This window comes from Callospermophilus lateralis, chromosome 2 (assembly GCF_048772815.1).
Source record: "Callospermophilus lateralis isolate mCalLat2 chromosome 2, mCalLat2.hap1, whole genome shotgun sequence".
Lineage (NCBI taxonomy): Eukaryota > Metazoa > Chordata > Mammalia > Rodentia > Sciuridae > Callospermophilus > Callospermophilus lateralis.
This window is the reverse complement of record NC_135306.1, coordinates 152,292,879-152,308,210: the sequence shown is the minus strand read 5'-3', so window position 1 is coordinate 152,308,210 and position 15,332 is coordinate 152,292,879. Positions and strand designations below refer to the sequence as shown.

At 39.0% G+C, this 15,332-nt stretch overlaps 1 protein-coding gene across 1 annotated transcript; it reads right to left on the bottom strand.

Annotated features, from left to right (window-relative positions):
• Positions 1-5,319: 5,319 nt before the first annotated feature.
• Positions 5,320-6,264, bottom strand: LOC143391332 (olfactory receptor 52K1). Its single transcript, XM_076844027.2, has one exon. It carries the CDS (start codon positions 6,262-6,264, stop codon positions 5,320-5,322), a length of 945 nt encoding a protein of 314 aa, XP_076700142.2.
• Positions 6,265-15,332: the final 9,068 nt, after the last annotated feature.

The following is a 15,332-nucleotide window of genomic DNA, read 5'->3' as shown; positions in this document are numbered from 1 at the left end:
CATATCAAAAAAAAAAAAAAACAAGAAACACTTCAGACCAATATCTCTAATAAACTAGACGCAAAAATTCTCAATCCTGGCAAATCAAATACAAAAACACATCAAAGATCATGCACCATGATCAAGTGGAATTCATCCCAGGGATACAAGGTTGGTTCAACCTATGGAAATCAATAGGTGAAATTCAACACATCAATAGGATCAAAGATAAGAATTATATGACCATCTCAATAGACACAGAAAAAGTATTTGACAAAATACATCATCCTTCATGCTCAAAACACTAGAAAAACTAGGAATAACAGCCTTTATGTTGAGGTATGTTCCTATCTGTGCTAAGCCCCAGGCCAACATCATTCTAAGTGGAGAAAAATTGAAGGCATTCCCTCTAAAACCTAGAACAAGACAGGCATGCCTTCTTTCACTACTTTTTTTTTAATTTTTAATTTTTTTTAAAGAGAATTTTAATATTTTTTTTTAAGTTTTTAGCGGACACAACATCTTTGCTTGTATGTGGTGCTGAGGATCAAACCCGGGCCACACGCATGCCAGGCGAGCGCGCTACCGCTTGAGCCACATCCCCAGCCTTTCACTACTTTTTAACACTGTTCTTGAAACATGGGCCAAAGCAATTAGATAAAAGAAATTAAAAGGATACATATAGGAAAAGAACTCAAATTGGCACTACTTGCTGATGATTCTATAACTAGAAGACCCAAAAATCTCCACCAGAAAACTCCTAGAACTAGTAAATGAATTCAGCAAAGTAACAGGATATAAAATCAACACCCATAAGCTAAAGGCATTTCTATATCGGTGACAAATCCTCAGAAAGGGAAACGAAGAAAACTGCCCCATTTTTCAATAGCCTCAAAAAAAAAAATACTGAATCAATAAAAAAAGGTAAAAGATCTATACAATAAACTACAGAACCCTAAAGACTTTAGAAGATGAAGATCTGCCTTGCTCTTGGATAGGAAGAATTAATATTATCAAAATGACCATACTTCCAAAAGCACTATACAGATTTAATGCAATTCAGATCAAAATTTCAATTACATTCATCATAGAAATAGAAAAAGCAATCATGAAATTCACCTGAAAAATAAGGATTGCTTTAGCTGATCTGGGTCTCTTATCAGGAAGAGTGAAGCATGTGACATCACTATACCAGACCTCAAACTATACTACAGAGCAACAGTAACACAAAACAACATGGTATTGGCACCAAAACAGACTGGTAGACCAATGGTACAAAATAGAGGACACAGAGACTAACCAACAAAACTACAATTATCTTATTAGACAAAGGTGCCAAAAACGTGCACTGGAGAAAAGATAGTCTCTTCAAATGGTGCTTGGAAAACTGGAAATGCATATGCAACAATGAAATTAAACTCCTACCTCTCACCATGCACAAAACTCAAAGTGAATAGGGGACCTAGGACTTAAATCAGACTCTAATAGAGATTAAGGCCTACTTTTTCTTCTATGTGGAATTAGGCCCCAACTTCTTAAGACTCCTGTGGCACAAGAATTAAAATCAAGAATCAATAAATGGGATACAATCGAGCTAAAAAGCTTCTCAGCAAAAGAAACGATCTGAGGTGAATAGAGGGCTTACATCATGGGAGCAAATCTTTACTCCTCACACTTCAGAGCCCTAATCTCTAAGGTATATAAAGAACTCAAAAAGATAAACACCAAAAAAACCCAATCAACAAATGGGCCAAGGACCTGAACAGACACCAAACAGAAAAGTATACAGTCCATCAACAAATATGAAAAAATATTCCTCTCTAGCAATGAATAATCTTGATTTGCATTTCTAAGATACCATCTCATTCCAGTCAGAATGGCAGCTATTATGAAGACAAACAAGTGCTGGCGAGGATGTGGGGGGAAAAGGTACACTCATACATTGCTGGTGGGACTGCAAATTGGTGCAGCCAATATGGAAAATAGTATGGAGATTTCTTGGAAAACTGGGAATGGAACCACCATTTGACCCAGCTATGCTTCTCCTTGGACTATACCCAAAGGACTTAAAAATGGCATACTACAGGGACACAGCCACATCAGTGTTTATAGCAGCACAATTCACAATAGCTAAACTGTGGAACCAACCTAGATGCCCTTCAGTAGATGAATGGATTGAAAAAAAATGTGGTATATGTACACAATGGAATACTACTTGGTATTCAAATAAAATTGCATTTGCAGGTAAATGGATGGAGTTGGAGAAGATAATGCTAAATGAAACTAGCCAATCCCAAAAATCAAATGCCAAGTGTTTTCTGATATAAGGTGACTGACTCATAGTGGGGTAGAGAGGGGGAGCATTGAAGGAATAGATGAACTCTAGATAGGGCAGAAGGTAGGAGGGGTCAGGGGGTTAGCAATGATGACGTATGATGGACACTAAAAATCAAAAAATGGATGATCTGTCAAACTTCTCACATCTTTTTAATTTAAGATGGAGTGAAAAAAAATTGCTCATTACCTTGACCACACCTTTTGTAACAAAGCTCTAGATGGCCATTGTTTACAAACGTGTATATAGTGGAATATTTGAAGATGCTGATGACTCTAAAATTCACCATGTACAAATTTGACCAACTTAATCACAACTTTTAGTCATTAAACACAGGCAATAGTATGCCTCTAAGGAGAGGACAATAGTGATGCAGAATCACCTTAAATAAAACTCTAAATATAACTTTAACAACTTAAATGTTAAAACGGACTGAAGGTTACCGTATTTGCTTTGTTAATTTGTATTCTAAACTACCTCATGTAAAACGGATGTCTGTCAGTCAGTCAATCCATGTTGAGGTTTTGTTCCACACCACCACCACGACCACCACCAGTTTACCCTACCTTCTTTCTTTGGCATGTTGGAAAAAGTGCCTTGACCAGTCTGACTTGGTCAGCTACATCTTTTCCCCTGCTGGTTTGATTCCCAAATTAGAATCTTGAACATTCCCAATCACTAATAAAGGTGTTGAAGCTGTTTTTCAAAATACTTAAAAAAATCAAACATTGCTTAACATAGAAACTAGTCAGATCCTGAGCCAAATTCCTTAAACTTTCAAACTTTATTACTGGACCCACTCCTTGCAGACATACTAAGGTAGAATCTCTTGTCCATCATGAGGACTGCTGCAGCACTCTGAACGTAAGTTCCCTAAATAGATGCTTTGGGATGATCACTATGGCTTTTAATATTTCTCTGGAATTCTACCTAACTCCATCTTGGGATGGTTGAAGGCAATCCTTTGTGGAAATTCCCCTACCTCCCACATTTGAAGTGACTCTAGGTTCTGGTTTGACAAGGAAAAAACAGTAAAATTTTGAGTAGTCTAGAACTAGTATGCATGTATTATTTTCATGGTTCTATGATAAAAGCATACTTTATTGATAAGGTAGGAAATAGCTCCTTTTATTGTCTTCTATTACTGTTAGACTTCTATTACCAATGTGCTCCATCTGGGACACATTGCTATGTGAGTATCACCTGAGGGGCAAGATAATTCTTTTACCAAATATGAGAACAAATTAGATCTTGCAGCCTATAATCATTTGTTTATTCCATTCTACATACTTTATTGTGATTACAGATAATAACTAATGTATATTCTGAATGCATATTCTGAATGCTAATTATAGAATAAGTTCCCCCAAAATTTGTCATAAAATAATAAAGAATTTCTCAACTGAAGATTGACAATGTCTGAGCTGGGTTTGCTTATGCAACTGCAAGGCTGGGGGCCATGAGTTTATCCGTGCTGAACTTGGCTATGAAACTGTACAGCAAATACATATTGGTCAAGCAGCTTTATTCCATTTCCATCTTATCCTTGGACTAAGGAGATAACCAAGGCAGTCTTACTCTGCCACACCATGAGAAGATGGTAAGCCCCACTGAGCAAGAAAATCTCAAGTTTCTGCTTTTACTGGATGAGTATTGCCAGATGTCTGCTGACATCCCATGGACCAAAGTGGTGTACGTGTTGAAACCCATAGTCAATGTGTGGGGGAATATACTCTGAGAAAGCAAATGTTTTTAATAATCTAATCCATGATACAGAATGGCCCATCTCTAGTGAGTAAAACCAAATGAGAATTTAGAGAACCTCAGAACAGTCAGAGGCCCGAGGTTCATGGCACTTCCTTTTTTACTATCCAATTTCTGGAGGACTGGGGCACCTGAGAACTGACTGAAGACCCATATTAATTATCTTCTGTTGTCTGAGGTAAGCATTGACACAACGTGGGTCTTGAGGTGCATTATCAGAGCCTTACAAGTTTTGTTATTTTCTTAGAATTGAAGTAAGTGATGTTACTAAAGAAATAAAAGGGCCACAAAGTGTTACAACAGTATAAGTAGGTCTTCTTCCTGAAAAGGTATGTATGAAAATATCTTCTTAAAAACTGGAGTATTCAAGTATCAGTTTGTACACCCAGACCAAAAAACACAGAAAGATTGTGAAATGCAGTTTCTAGGATATTAAATGCAATCTTAAGCTGCTGAGAATTGAAATGTAAGATAGGGTGCACAACTCTAGCAACTAACTTTCCTTGAGTATGCTGTGAAATGACTTCCAAATCATCGTTTTTGTAATAAAAACATTATCATTTTTGTTTGTTCTATGAACGTTATGGGTCAGCTCTCAGTCCAACTCACATCTATTTGTATCATCACCTTGATGAATCTAAGCACAGAAAATCCCCAGGTCAGGATATGCTCACTCTTGTGGCAAAGAATGAGACTAAGCCAAGATACACAAGCATATTGAAAGTTTAATTCTTGAGGCACATTTTAAACTATTCAAAATACATTGACAAGCATGTTTAACACCAGTAGTGTGAAATATACCTCCACGGTACAAGGATAGGGGGTATAAATATCTGAACAACTCTTCAGTTCATCACAACTACATATTGCAACTACTTACCTTCAGAAGTCTTTTTTTTTTTTTTAAAGAGGGAAGAGTGCTACTGTTTCCAAAAGGTTCTTTGTCTTCCTTACCCATGTGGTAAATGTATGAAAGTGAGGTAGTCAAAACTCTACCCAAGACCTTAACTGACCTAATCTAGTCTGGGTCTGCAAGGAATGGGATCTCATCCTCCTTGTCACACTGTAAATTTACCAAACAGATTGCTGTTAAGATTTTTCCTCTCCACTCCTATCCAGTTCTTGGCTGGTGTTTTGTGTGGGGGTGGGGGGGTAAGGGGTTGTTTCTGTTTTTTGGGGGGTTTTTTGTGTTTTGTGTGGTTTGTTTTGTTTCCTCCCCCCCCCCCCCGAAAACTGTTCACCTAGACATCCTTTCTCCGGAATAGACTGAGTATGTGGTCACGAATCTGCTTGGTCTTGACACCATAGATGATGGGATTTATCATGGGTGGGAAGAGCAGATAGAAATTGGCAAGGAGTATGTGGACGTGAGGGGCATCCCGGCGAGCTACTCGATGCATGACTGAAGAGATGACCACTGGTGTATACGTGGACAGGATGGCACCTATGTGAGACACACATGTCCCAAATGCCTTGTAGCGGGCCTCCTGAGAAGCAAGCTGCAGAACTGCCTGGAGGATGAAGATGTAAGACAAGATAACAAACAGCAGGTCCAGCACCACAATAAACATGGCCACAGCAATGCCATAGATGTTGTTGAAGCGGGTGTCCCCACACGCCAGCCTTACCACGGCCATGTGCTCGCAGTAGCAGTGGGCAATCACCGGGCCCCGGCAGTACTGGAAGCTTCGGAGCAGAAAGGGGAGTGGAGTCATTAGTGTCACAGCCCGGGTCACAGCAGCCATGCCAATCTTGGCAATCAGGGGCCTGGTCAGGATCGTGGTGTAGTGCAGTGGCTTGCAGATGGCCACATAGCGGTCAAAGGCCATGGCCAACAGAACTGCTGATTCCATAATGGAGAAGGAGTGGAGAAAAAACATCTGGACCAGACAGGCATAAAAGTTGATCTCTCGATCCCTGAACCAGAATATGGCAAGCATTTTGGGCAATGTTGTAGAAGAAAGGACTAAGTCAATGGCTGCCAACATAGCCAGAAAGAGGTACATGGGTTCATGCAGGGCTGCATCAGCCCTGATAATGAAAATAAGGGTGCAGTTGCCAAGCAGGGCCAGAGTATAGGCAAAACAGAAGGGGATAGAGATCCACATGTGTAGGTGCTCCAGGCCTGGGATTCCCATCAACAAGAAGACTGCTGGATGGGTTGTGGTTATATTGAAGGTTGACATGACTCCTGGAAATCCCTTGCTTTTTGACAAAGCTCCTTCACCTTCCATGTATATTTTCTACAGTATACATTATAAAAGAGTATCAACATGTGATATTCCATTGGAGGACTAAATCTTATTATCATTGCTGTACTTTAAACAAAATAAACTAGCAGGCCTCATAGACATGGAGAAGTACAATCGATGTTTCCTACTGCCAAGGAACTTTGAATCTTAAGTGACTATAATACTGAATATCCATAGAACTGATAAGACAAATTTCATAAAGGGATGGAGAATAGTGTTCTTGTAACTATCTCTTAGAAAAAGTAATATTCAGTTCATGTCTTTAGCTTCAGTGGAAGATATGATTGTACATGCTAAACTCCCAAACATAGAAGCAAATTTTCTGTCATAAAACCTTAAACTTAGGTACATAAATGAAATCCATAATTTTGAATTCCCCCAATTAATCATAGTATGTTTTCTAAGACTATATCTGATAAGGTTTCCACTAACCATAGGTGGCTATTAAAACTTACTAAAAATTTAAAGTACTAAACAGCTACTTATGGATAGTGGTTACCATATTGAACCATGCAGAATATTTCCATATTGGAAGAACATTTTTGTTGGGATCTGAATGTTCTAGAGTGGGTGTCTCCTTTTCATACCCACAGATCTGAATACAGCCCTGACTCCAGCTTGAAAATAACAATTTTAGTGGAGAACAAAAGTTAGGTTCCTATTGATGTAGCTCCCATTCATCTAGAAATGTCTATAATCTGTCTCACCTGTCTCAAATATTATCTGAATTTGAAACATTCCAATCTGGATTCCTTCCCCATTCTCTTAAATTGCTTCAATAGGAGGGCCCATAATTTCCCTAATGAGGGTGCCATGGCTTCTTACCTGTCTTCTTACCTGCCGCCTTGCAACTGTGCCTCTCAGGAACTTCTATCTGAATTAACCATCCTCTCCCTCTTAATCCACTCTTCTGGAGCCAGGGTTGTACCTCAGTGGTGGAGTACTTGCCTCTCTCGTGAGGCACTGGGTTTGATCCTCAGCACCACAAAAAAAATTGTCCATCTACAACTAAAACAAATTTTTTGTTTCAAAAATCCACTCTTCTCTTGGATCCCGTGATATTTCTGGCCCCTCCTCCAGTTTCTCACTTTGGTCTCCTAGTGTAGTTCTCAATATTGAATGTATTCAGGTCTCAAGCTTAACCTCTGTTCAACTTTACTGAATATATTTAGTAAACTGAATAAACTTAGTGAAATACCTATTTTTAATTAACTGGTTAAGGAAGCCTATGAAAATATCCCTTAGTAAGAATTCTTGTAAAAATGGGAGTTCATAATCCACTTGAATCTAATGTATGAAATATGATATGTCAAGAGCTTTGTAATATTTTGAACAACCAATAAAAAAAATTCTTAAAGTTAATAAAAACATGACTAAATCACATAGTATGATGTGGAGTTAGCTTTAAAAAAGGAAATAGGGAATTTAAAAGTAGGTGGAGAGGGGAGATAACAATCTGAAAGAAAGATCAAAGTGGGTCTCACCAAAAGTGAAAGGAATTTGAACTAAAATAAAGAGGTGAGTAAAGTACTTTAGTTCCATTAAAAGGCAGAACTCTGGATTCCATGAGGGTGGCTTAGATGAGGGGGGAGGGGATATGCCAGTTAACAAAAATGGGATGAAAGAGTAAAACAAAGGCAGGGAAAACGAATCCAAAGGTGCACCTCTGAGCTGAACTATACTGTCAACAATAACATGAAGATTTGTGAAGAAGGAATCTTGAGACTGTCCACTCTGGACATGGAAAAGGTGAAGATTTATCTACTGGTTTCCACGCACCGCCCCAAGCCTTCGATGAAGGATTGATCCAAAACTTGTAGACTTCCTCATACTTACAAGTTCACACATACACCAGAATAGCATGCCTCACTCAGTGACTAGGGAAACTCTGGGGCAAGATGCACCTAGGTAAGGCTCTATCTGCTCTCAAGTGGTTGTCACGCCAATATGTAAATATGTAAAGAATCATCTCTGGAGAAAATGCTGAAAAGGAACAGCCAGATACAATGCCTCATAAATGTTCAATATTCAAAGATCAGCTAGATAACTAATGTAGCTACAGTGAGGTGAGTGGGAGAATTATAAAGATCAAGAGGAGGAAAGATCACACAGGGCTCAGCACAGAAAAGTATGCATAGTCACTAAACTTCCTGAATCTAATACAAAGAGTTAAGGGTGAAAACAGGAAAGAGTCCAGAGGCTATTTCAGCAACCCTGGGAAGGGAGGAATCTGGCAAAATAAGGTAGTAGTAGTATATGTGGTACAAAGTAGCTGGATTCTAGATATATTTTGAAAACTACCCCAGGGTTTGACAGATTCCATATAGGTTATGGAAAAGGAAGCCTAAGATTCTTGTCATGAGCAACCAAAATGAAAGAGTTCCCCTCATCTGAGATGAGGAAGCTTTATGAAGAGGATCAAGATTTCAATTTCGAATGTGGAAGTCAGATGTGCATCAGGAATCCAAGTAAAAACGTGACCTATTTGGATGAGTCTGGTGTTTGAGAGATTTGGGTTGCTGGTACAAACTTGGAATGGTTGGAAAAATAAAGTAGATTTAGAGCACAAAACTGAGAACAAAGAATATGGAGAACTGAAGTAGAACTTTGGCAATTGTTAGGATTCTTTTATAGAAACAGTTGAGTTGATAGTGATGAGAGATGATAGTGCCAGTTTTGTGCTTTCAATCCAGTTTATTTTTCCAATGATTCCAAGTCAGAAATGAATCTGAACACTTAGAATTGGTGGGGGCATATTGAGAAGTCGACAAAGGAGACCGAGTAGACAACTATCAAGGTAGGAGATAACCAGGATAATGTGCTGCCTTGTTAGGCTGCTTAACACATAGTATTTTAAAAGTTATTTCTATGGAATGCTACTGATGAGTTATATGAAAACATAGTTGGCTTTGTTTGGAAACAGAGGGTAGAGCAATTCTCATAGAATAGCAGAAAGTGAAGTCTGTTTTAACTGAGTAGAAAAGTCTATCCAAGATCCCTCCTGCAAGGACTCTTGCTGCAGGGGCCAGCATGTAAATGAGACATTGTCTGCAGTGGGAAGGAGTCAGGAGAAGTCATCCCTTAATGTGGCATGTAACCCTCCCTTATGTACAACCTCAAGAATGAGATCCTAATTAGAATGGGTTTTACTCCATGTATGTATAAAGTCAAAATACACTGAAATATCTAAACATATTAACCTAAAAGTGTGTGTGGGGGGGGGGGGGCGGGTGTTTACAGTACCTTTTAAAGCTGAAGAGAATTAATATAAATGAAGGTAACATATCTTCAGAAACATCTTATAGCATTGCCCTCTTCCTAAGTACTCTACTTGTTCACCATGGATTTTCATTGCCTTTGAGATTTTTAGATAAGTTGACATATCTTGCCTTCTTTCTAGGTTCCAGACTAGACATCCAACTTATATCCTTATACCACATGGAATTCATTGGCAAGTATCACCTGATTATCCTTCGTAGTAAAATAATAGTTGTATATTTTAATCACCACCCTTATTCAAGTCACTATCATCTCTCAGCTGTTTCTACAAAAGAATCCTAACAATTGCCAAAGTTCTACTTTAGTTCTCCAATATCTACCCCTACCACAAACTTCTACCATATTGTTAAGTAAAGGACTGGAGTTGCGGAACTGTTCCTAGCAACTCCAGCCTTTTAACAGTGTTGAACATTTTACCAAATGAAGCATGACTCCCAGACCATTGAAACATGTCTTCTGACTTTTTTATGACTCCCCACCCACCTGATCTCAGCTCAGAATGTTTATCTTCTAATGTAAATAAATCTCATGTTAGAAGTTCTAAGAAATCTCCACCAGCATTGATTTATCTATAATAGAATAAAAATCTTATCACAAGATAAGATTTTTTTTAAGAGAGTGGGGGAGAGAATTTTTTTAATATTTATTTTTTAGTTCTCGGTGGACACAACATCTTTGTTTGTATGTGGTGCTGAGGATCGAACCCGGGCCGCACGCATGCCAGGTGAGTGCGCTACCGCTTGAGCCACATCCCCAGCCCCCAAGATGAAATTTTTTACTGTGCCTTAGTAATACTTGTACATCTTACTCAGCAACACTTGTCTTTGTAGCAAACAAGCTCTACGCCAACAAACTATTTTTAATAGACATACCAGGCACTGTTCTTGAATGAGACACTGATGATAGAAATAAAGATCCCACATGCCTGTTGCCAACTTTATTTTTCATAAACATTTTTCTCACAAATTCAAACAAATTTAATCTTACCTGAGTTTCCATATTCCCCCTGCCATCCCTGTGTACTTTATCACCAACCACCCTGTGACCTGCCCACCGTCCTTATGCAAAGAAGACAGCATCTCATCTAATGTCTTCTCACAAACACATGGTGTCCAAAAATCCATGGCCCTTTCTTATTTTATCAGAATCTCATCCAAAAATTTTCCCCGGGCAGAATTTCAATTTCAGTAGGAAATTGAATAGAGACAGTCTTCACCTCGTATCCATAATCCAAAACTCTGAAATGGATGTTTTATCCAACCTACACTCTTTCAAGAGCCAAAATGTCCACACTGAACCACAGGACTTATGTCATTGTCTCAAATGCTTAAAGTAGGACTGTGTGCCCAGAAAATAATCAGATGACTAATTGGCACCCTACACTTTAACAGAATATGATAATGATGGATTTGAAAGATTAAAACTCAATGATAGTAAGATAATCACAAAGTCCTTAAAGGATATGGCTGTACTAGAACCTCAAATATTTCTTAGTACTGCCTGCCACCTTACTAGTTCAAGCCTCATTTCCTCCCTGTTGACTAAGGCAGAGACCTCCTAATTGTGAGGAGGGGTCCTGATGGGTGTAGGGAAAGTAGTGATAGGATCCAAGATGGAATAATGAGCTGAGATTTTTTCCAGAGATGACTCACAGCATTTGGCATAGAAAGGAGGCAGGAATCCTATGTGGTAGGAAGAATGTTGGGAGTGTATAGATGAAGCATTTGGATGGGGCTGTGGAGACTTGTCTTCCCTTTTTTTAAGCCAAAGTAGAGATCTTATGGCCTGGAGAAAGCAAAAATAGCTGATGCCCAAGACCAGGACAGGATGTGGGAAGAAACTGACAGTGTCCCTCATCATTTCCCACTCACCATAACTGTACCACCTGTTTCCTGCTCCCTAGTTACAGCTCTGTTCTCGGGCCTCAGTGTGAAATGCAGCTCTGGAACCTCTCCATTAGCTTTGTACAATTCCAGTGCAGCCTTCCTCTTTCAGTTTGGAGTAGGGGCAGGTCAAGGAAGGAGGGAGCAGCTGGATTTATCTTCACAAACCTCAGAATTTCTCCCAAAAGAACATGGAAGCACAAATTACTGCCCTTGAGTCCTCACGGATTCATAGAAGGCTCTGGCCTTTTCTCTGGGGTTGACAGAGGAACTCTCCTGACCCAGACCTCATACCCCAAGGACTCCAATGCAGCCCATGCCCTCTTGCCACTTAGTGGCACTAAGTCGGGCTTCCCAGGGGTCTTGCCTTACTTTCCAGAGGCTGTGAGTACCTCAGGTGGAGCCTGCTTATGCCTTGGTCTTTGTCTCCTTATACTATGTTCATTGAAGTGTCTCCTGAGAAAGACGCCCTCATTCAAATTTATACACTGCAACCAACTCCTATCTGTGTCTTTAAAGGTCAGGAATTCAAGCCAGAGTCATCGATTAGGTGTCTTATTTAGCATTTATATTACTCATTGGCCTGAACTATGCATTGACATCTAGCTTGTAACCGAAGTATGTCACTTCTCTATTCTTGATCCGTTTCCTTGTCACTAAGGTACAGATAATACAACTTTTCCTAACCTATAGGGTTGCTGGTAGGCTCTAACTATATGAATGTAATAATTATCAACCATTTATAAACAATAAAGGGTGAATTCTACAACTGACCTTAACGTTTGTTGTTTTGCAAAGAGAAGGAAGCTGCTTATTACCAGTGTTCCCTGTGGAATTTGCCTGATATAATGCCTCCTCATATTTTTGAAAAATAATCTTAGAACTTTATATGTTACACTTGACACCCTTCCCACAGAGGAATTCTGGACTTGAGGGCCAGCAGTTATGCAACCTCAAAGTATAGGACTTGGGCCTCTCACATAAGTCTGTCCTCAGAAGATGAAATAAATTGCTACACAGTGCCTTTAAAGTTGCAACCTAAATTAGTCATGCACAACTATGCCAAGGGGATATAGCCTACCTAAAAAAAAAAAAAAAATCATCTTGCCAAAATCTCATGTAGCAAAAGTTGGTGTCAGGGGCAAAAGGGAAAACAATTCTTGTTTAAGAATATATGAAACATTATCAGATTTTGTGTATACTTGAAAAAGTGCCAATGGATCTATGAAAGTGTGATGTGAGAAGAAATTCCAAGATGACACTAATACTGTGTCTTAAGAAGGAAGAAAGGGGGGCTGGGGATGTGGCTCAAGTGGTAGCGTGCTCGCCTGGCATGCTTGCGGCCCGGGTCGATCCTCAGCACCACATACAAAGATGTTGTGTCCGCTGAAAACTAAAAAATAAATATTAAAATTCTCTCTCTCAAAAAAAAAAAACCCTGTTCCTCTGGACGGGCAGAATCACACCTCTGGGATGGGATTCTCCGATGTTTCTCCTTTGCTAACAAAGCAATAAAACTTCTTTTAAAAAATAAAAAAGAAGGAAGAAAGGTTGGGTGGAGTCACTAAGTAGAACAAGATCCTACACTTAAGCATAATTCCTATTACATCATGGATGATATGTAGGTATGTGTCCTAGTTTGAGATACTGGAATGTTCTGGTGACTGGGAATATTGTAACCAAGCCAAGACTACTACAGTTTTCTTTATACTAATCTCATATTCTTTGTATGAGGATAAAAATATATGTACCTATAGGTTGCTCAAATTTGTGTGCCAAATGAGCTAATCCAAAAGTTGTTTCATTTCACTATTCATGACCAATCCTGTGCTGATGACAGATGGGTTGCATGGCTCTGGGATTCTTACATTACTAAACTTCTGCAGGAAACAACTTCTTGCTCTTCAGAGGGAATGGAAAGGACTCAAGGGATGATGTATTATTCCTTGTGAAAGTAGACAGGAGTTTTGTGCATGATGAGAAATGAGGGTTTAATTTCATTTTGTTACATATGGATTTCCAGTTTTCCCAGCACCATTTGTTGAAGAGGCTCTTTTCTCCCATGCATGTTCTTGGCACCTTTGTCTAATATAAGATAATTGTAGTTTTGTGGGTTAGTCTGTCTATTCTGTACCATTGGTCCACCAGTCTGTTTTGGTGCCAATACCATGCTGTTTTTAGTACTATTGCTCTGTAGTATAGTTTAAGGTCTGGTATAGTGATACCACCTGCTGTACTCTCCCTGCTAAGGATTGCTTTGGTCTATACCCAAAGGACTTAAAAATGGCATACTACAGGGACAGTCACATCAATGTTTATAGCAGCACAATTCACAAAAGGTAAACTGTGAAGCCAACCTAAATGCCCTTCAGAAGATGAATGAATGAAAAAATGTGGCATATATACACAGTGGAATATTACTCAGCAATAAAAGGGAATAAAATCATGGTATTTGCAGGTAAACGGATGGCATTAGAGAAGATAATGCCAAGTGAAGTTGGCCAATCCCCCCCCCCAAAAAAATGGCAAATGTTTTCTGATAAGGTGACTGACTCATAGTGGGGTAGGAAGAGGGAGCATAGGAGGATTAGATGAACTTGGTAGAGGGTGGGAGGGGGTCAGGAGGTTATTAGCAATGATGGTGGAATGTGATGGACATCGTTATCCAAGTACATGTATGAAGACATGAATTGATGTGAGCATACTTTATATACAGAGATGAAAAATTGTGCTCTACATATAATAATTGTGATGCATTCTGCACCTTTGTCTAATATAACTGTAGTTTTGTGGGTTAGTCTTTGTCTTCTGTACCATTGATCTACCAGTCTGTTTTGGTGCCAATACTATGCTGGTTTTGGTACTACTGCTCTATTAAAAAATAAAAGCAACTAAAAAAACAAGTCAACAGGAGGATAAGCAGGTCTCTTGTTAGAAATAACTTCTAATTCCTAACACTGTTAGTATTTAGTGCTACTTTAGTCCTACTTTAAAGGTTGCCACCTGCCCCAACAGAAGAAACCATAAAGAGATGTTGACTCCATTGGAATTAAACGTAATGTTTTTTTGTGTCGAATTCTGTGAACAGAGTTAGGAAAAAGAAAGACTATAGGTCTTTACTTTACTTCTCACTCACAGATAGCTTTCAATCATTCATATGCTACCTGGCACAGACTTGGTCTCTTTCAAAGGTAAATAAATGCAAACATAGATAAGAATATGTAATTCCTAAATAATAGTCTCTGAGGGGGAAAAAGGGGGATTCCAAAAAGTAAAACAATACATTTGTGGAAGACAGTGTATGGTGGCTTCTATGAGAAGCCCCGTTGTGTTGTCAGCATTAATAGTAAGGGAATTATTAAGCTTTCGTGATACAGAAGATATTAGTTCCTCTAATCTGCTTTGCCTTGCTCACTTTTTTTTCCATATTCTGATCCTTGGATAGGGAATTCGGAAGACAAAACCTGTAATTTTCTCTTCCAAGGACATAAACATAAGTTTGGCATCCCTACCTGTCCCCAGGTGCTAGAACAGATGTGGCTGGATTAGTTAAATGAGCAGTTTTCATTCTTGTTGAATACAAAAAAGTGGATTGTACAACATACAGAAAAGTCAAGACATATCTTATTCGAAGTGTTTAATGAAAGGGTTTGGCTATGAAGAGAGAAAGGTAAGTCAAAGAATAAGACTGGCTAAGCTAAAGAAATAACTTTCTAATAAGTAGAGCTGTCTCACTTAGAACCTGCTGCAGCCTGATAACGTTGCAAACTTCCCAACCCTGGGAGGGTTTCCGCAGAAGCTGAACACCATCTGTCAGAGTGACTAAGGAAGGATTCCTAT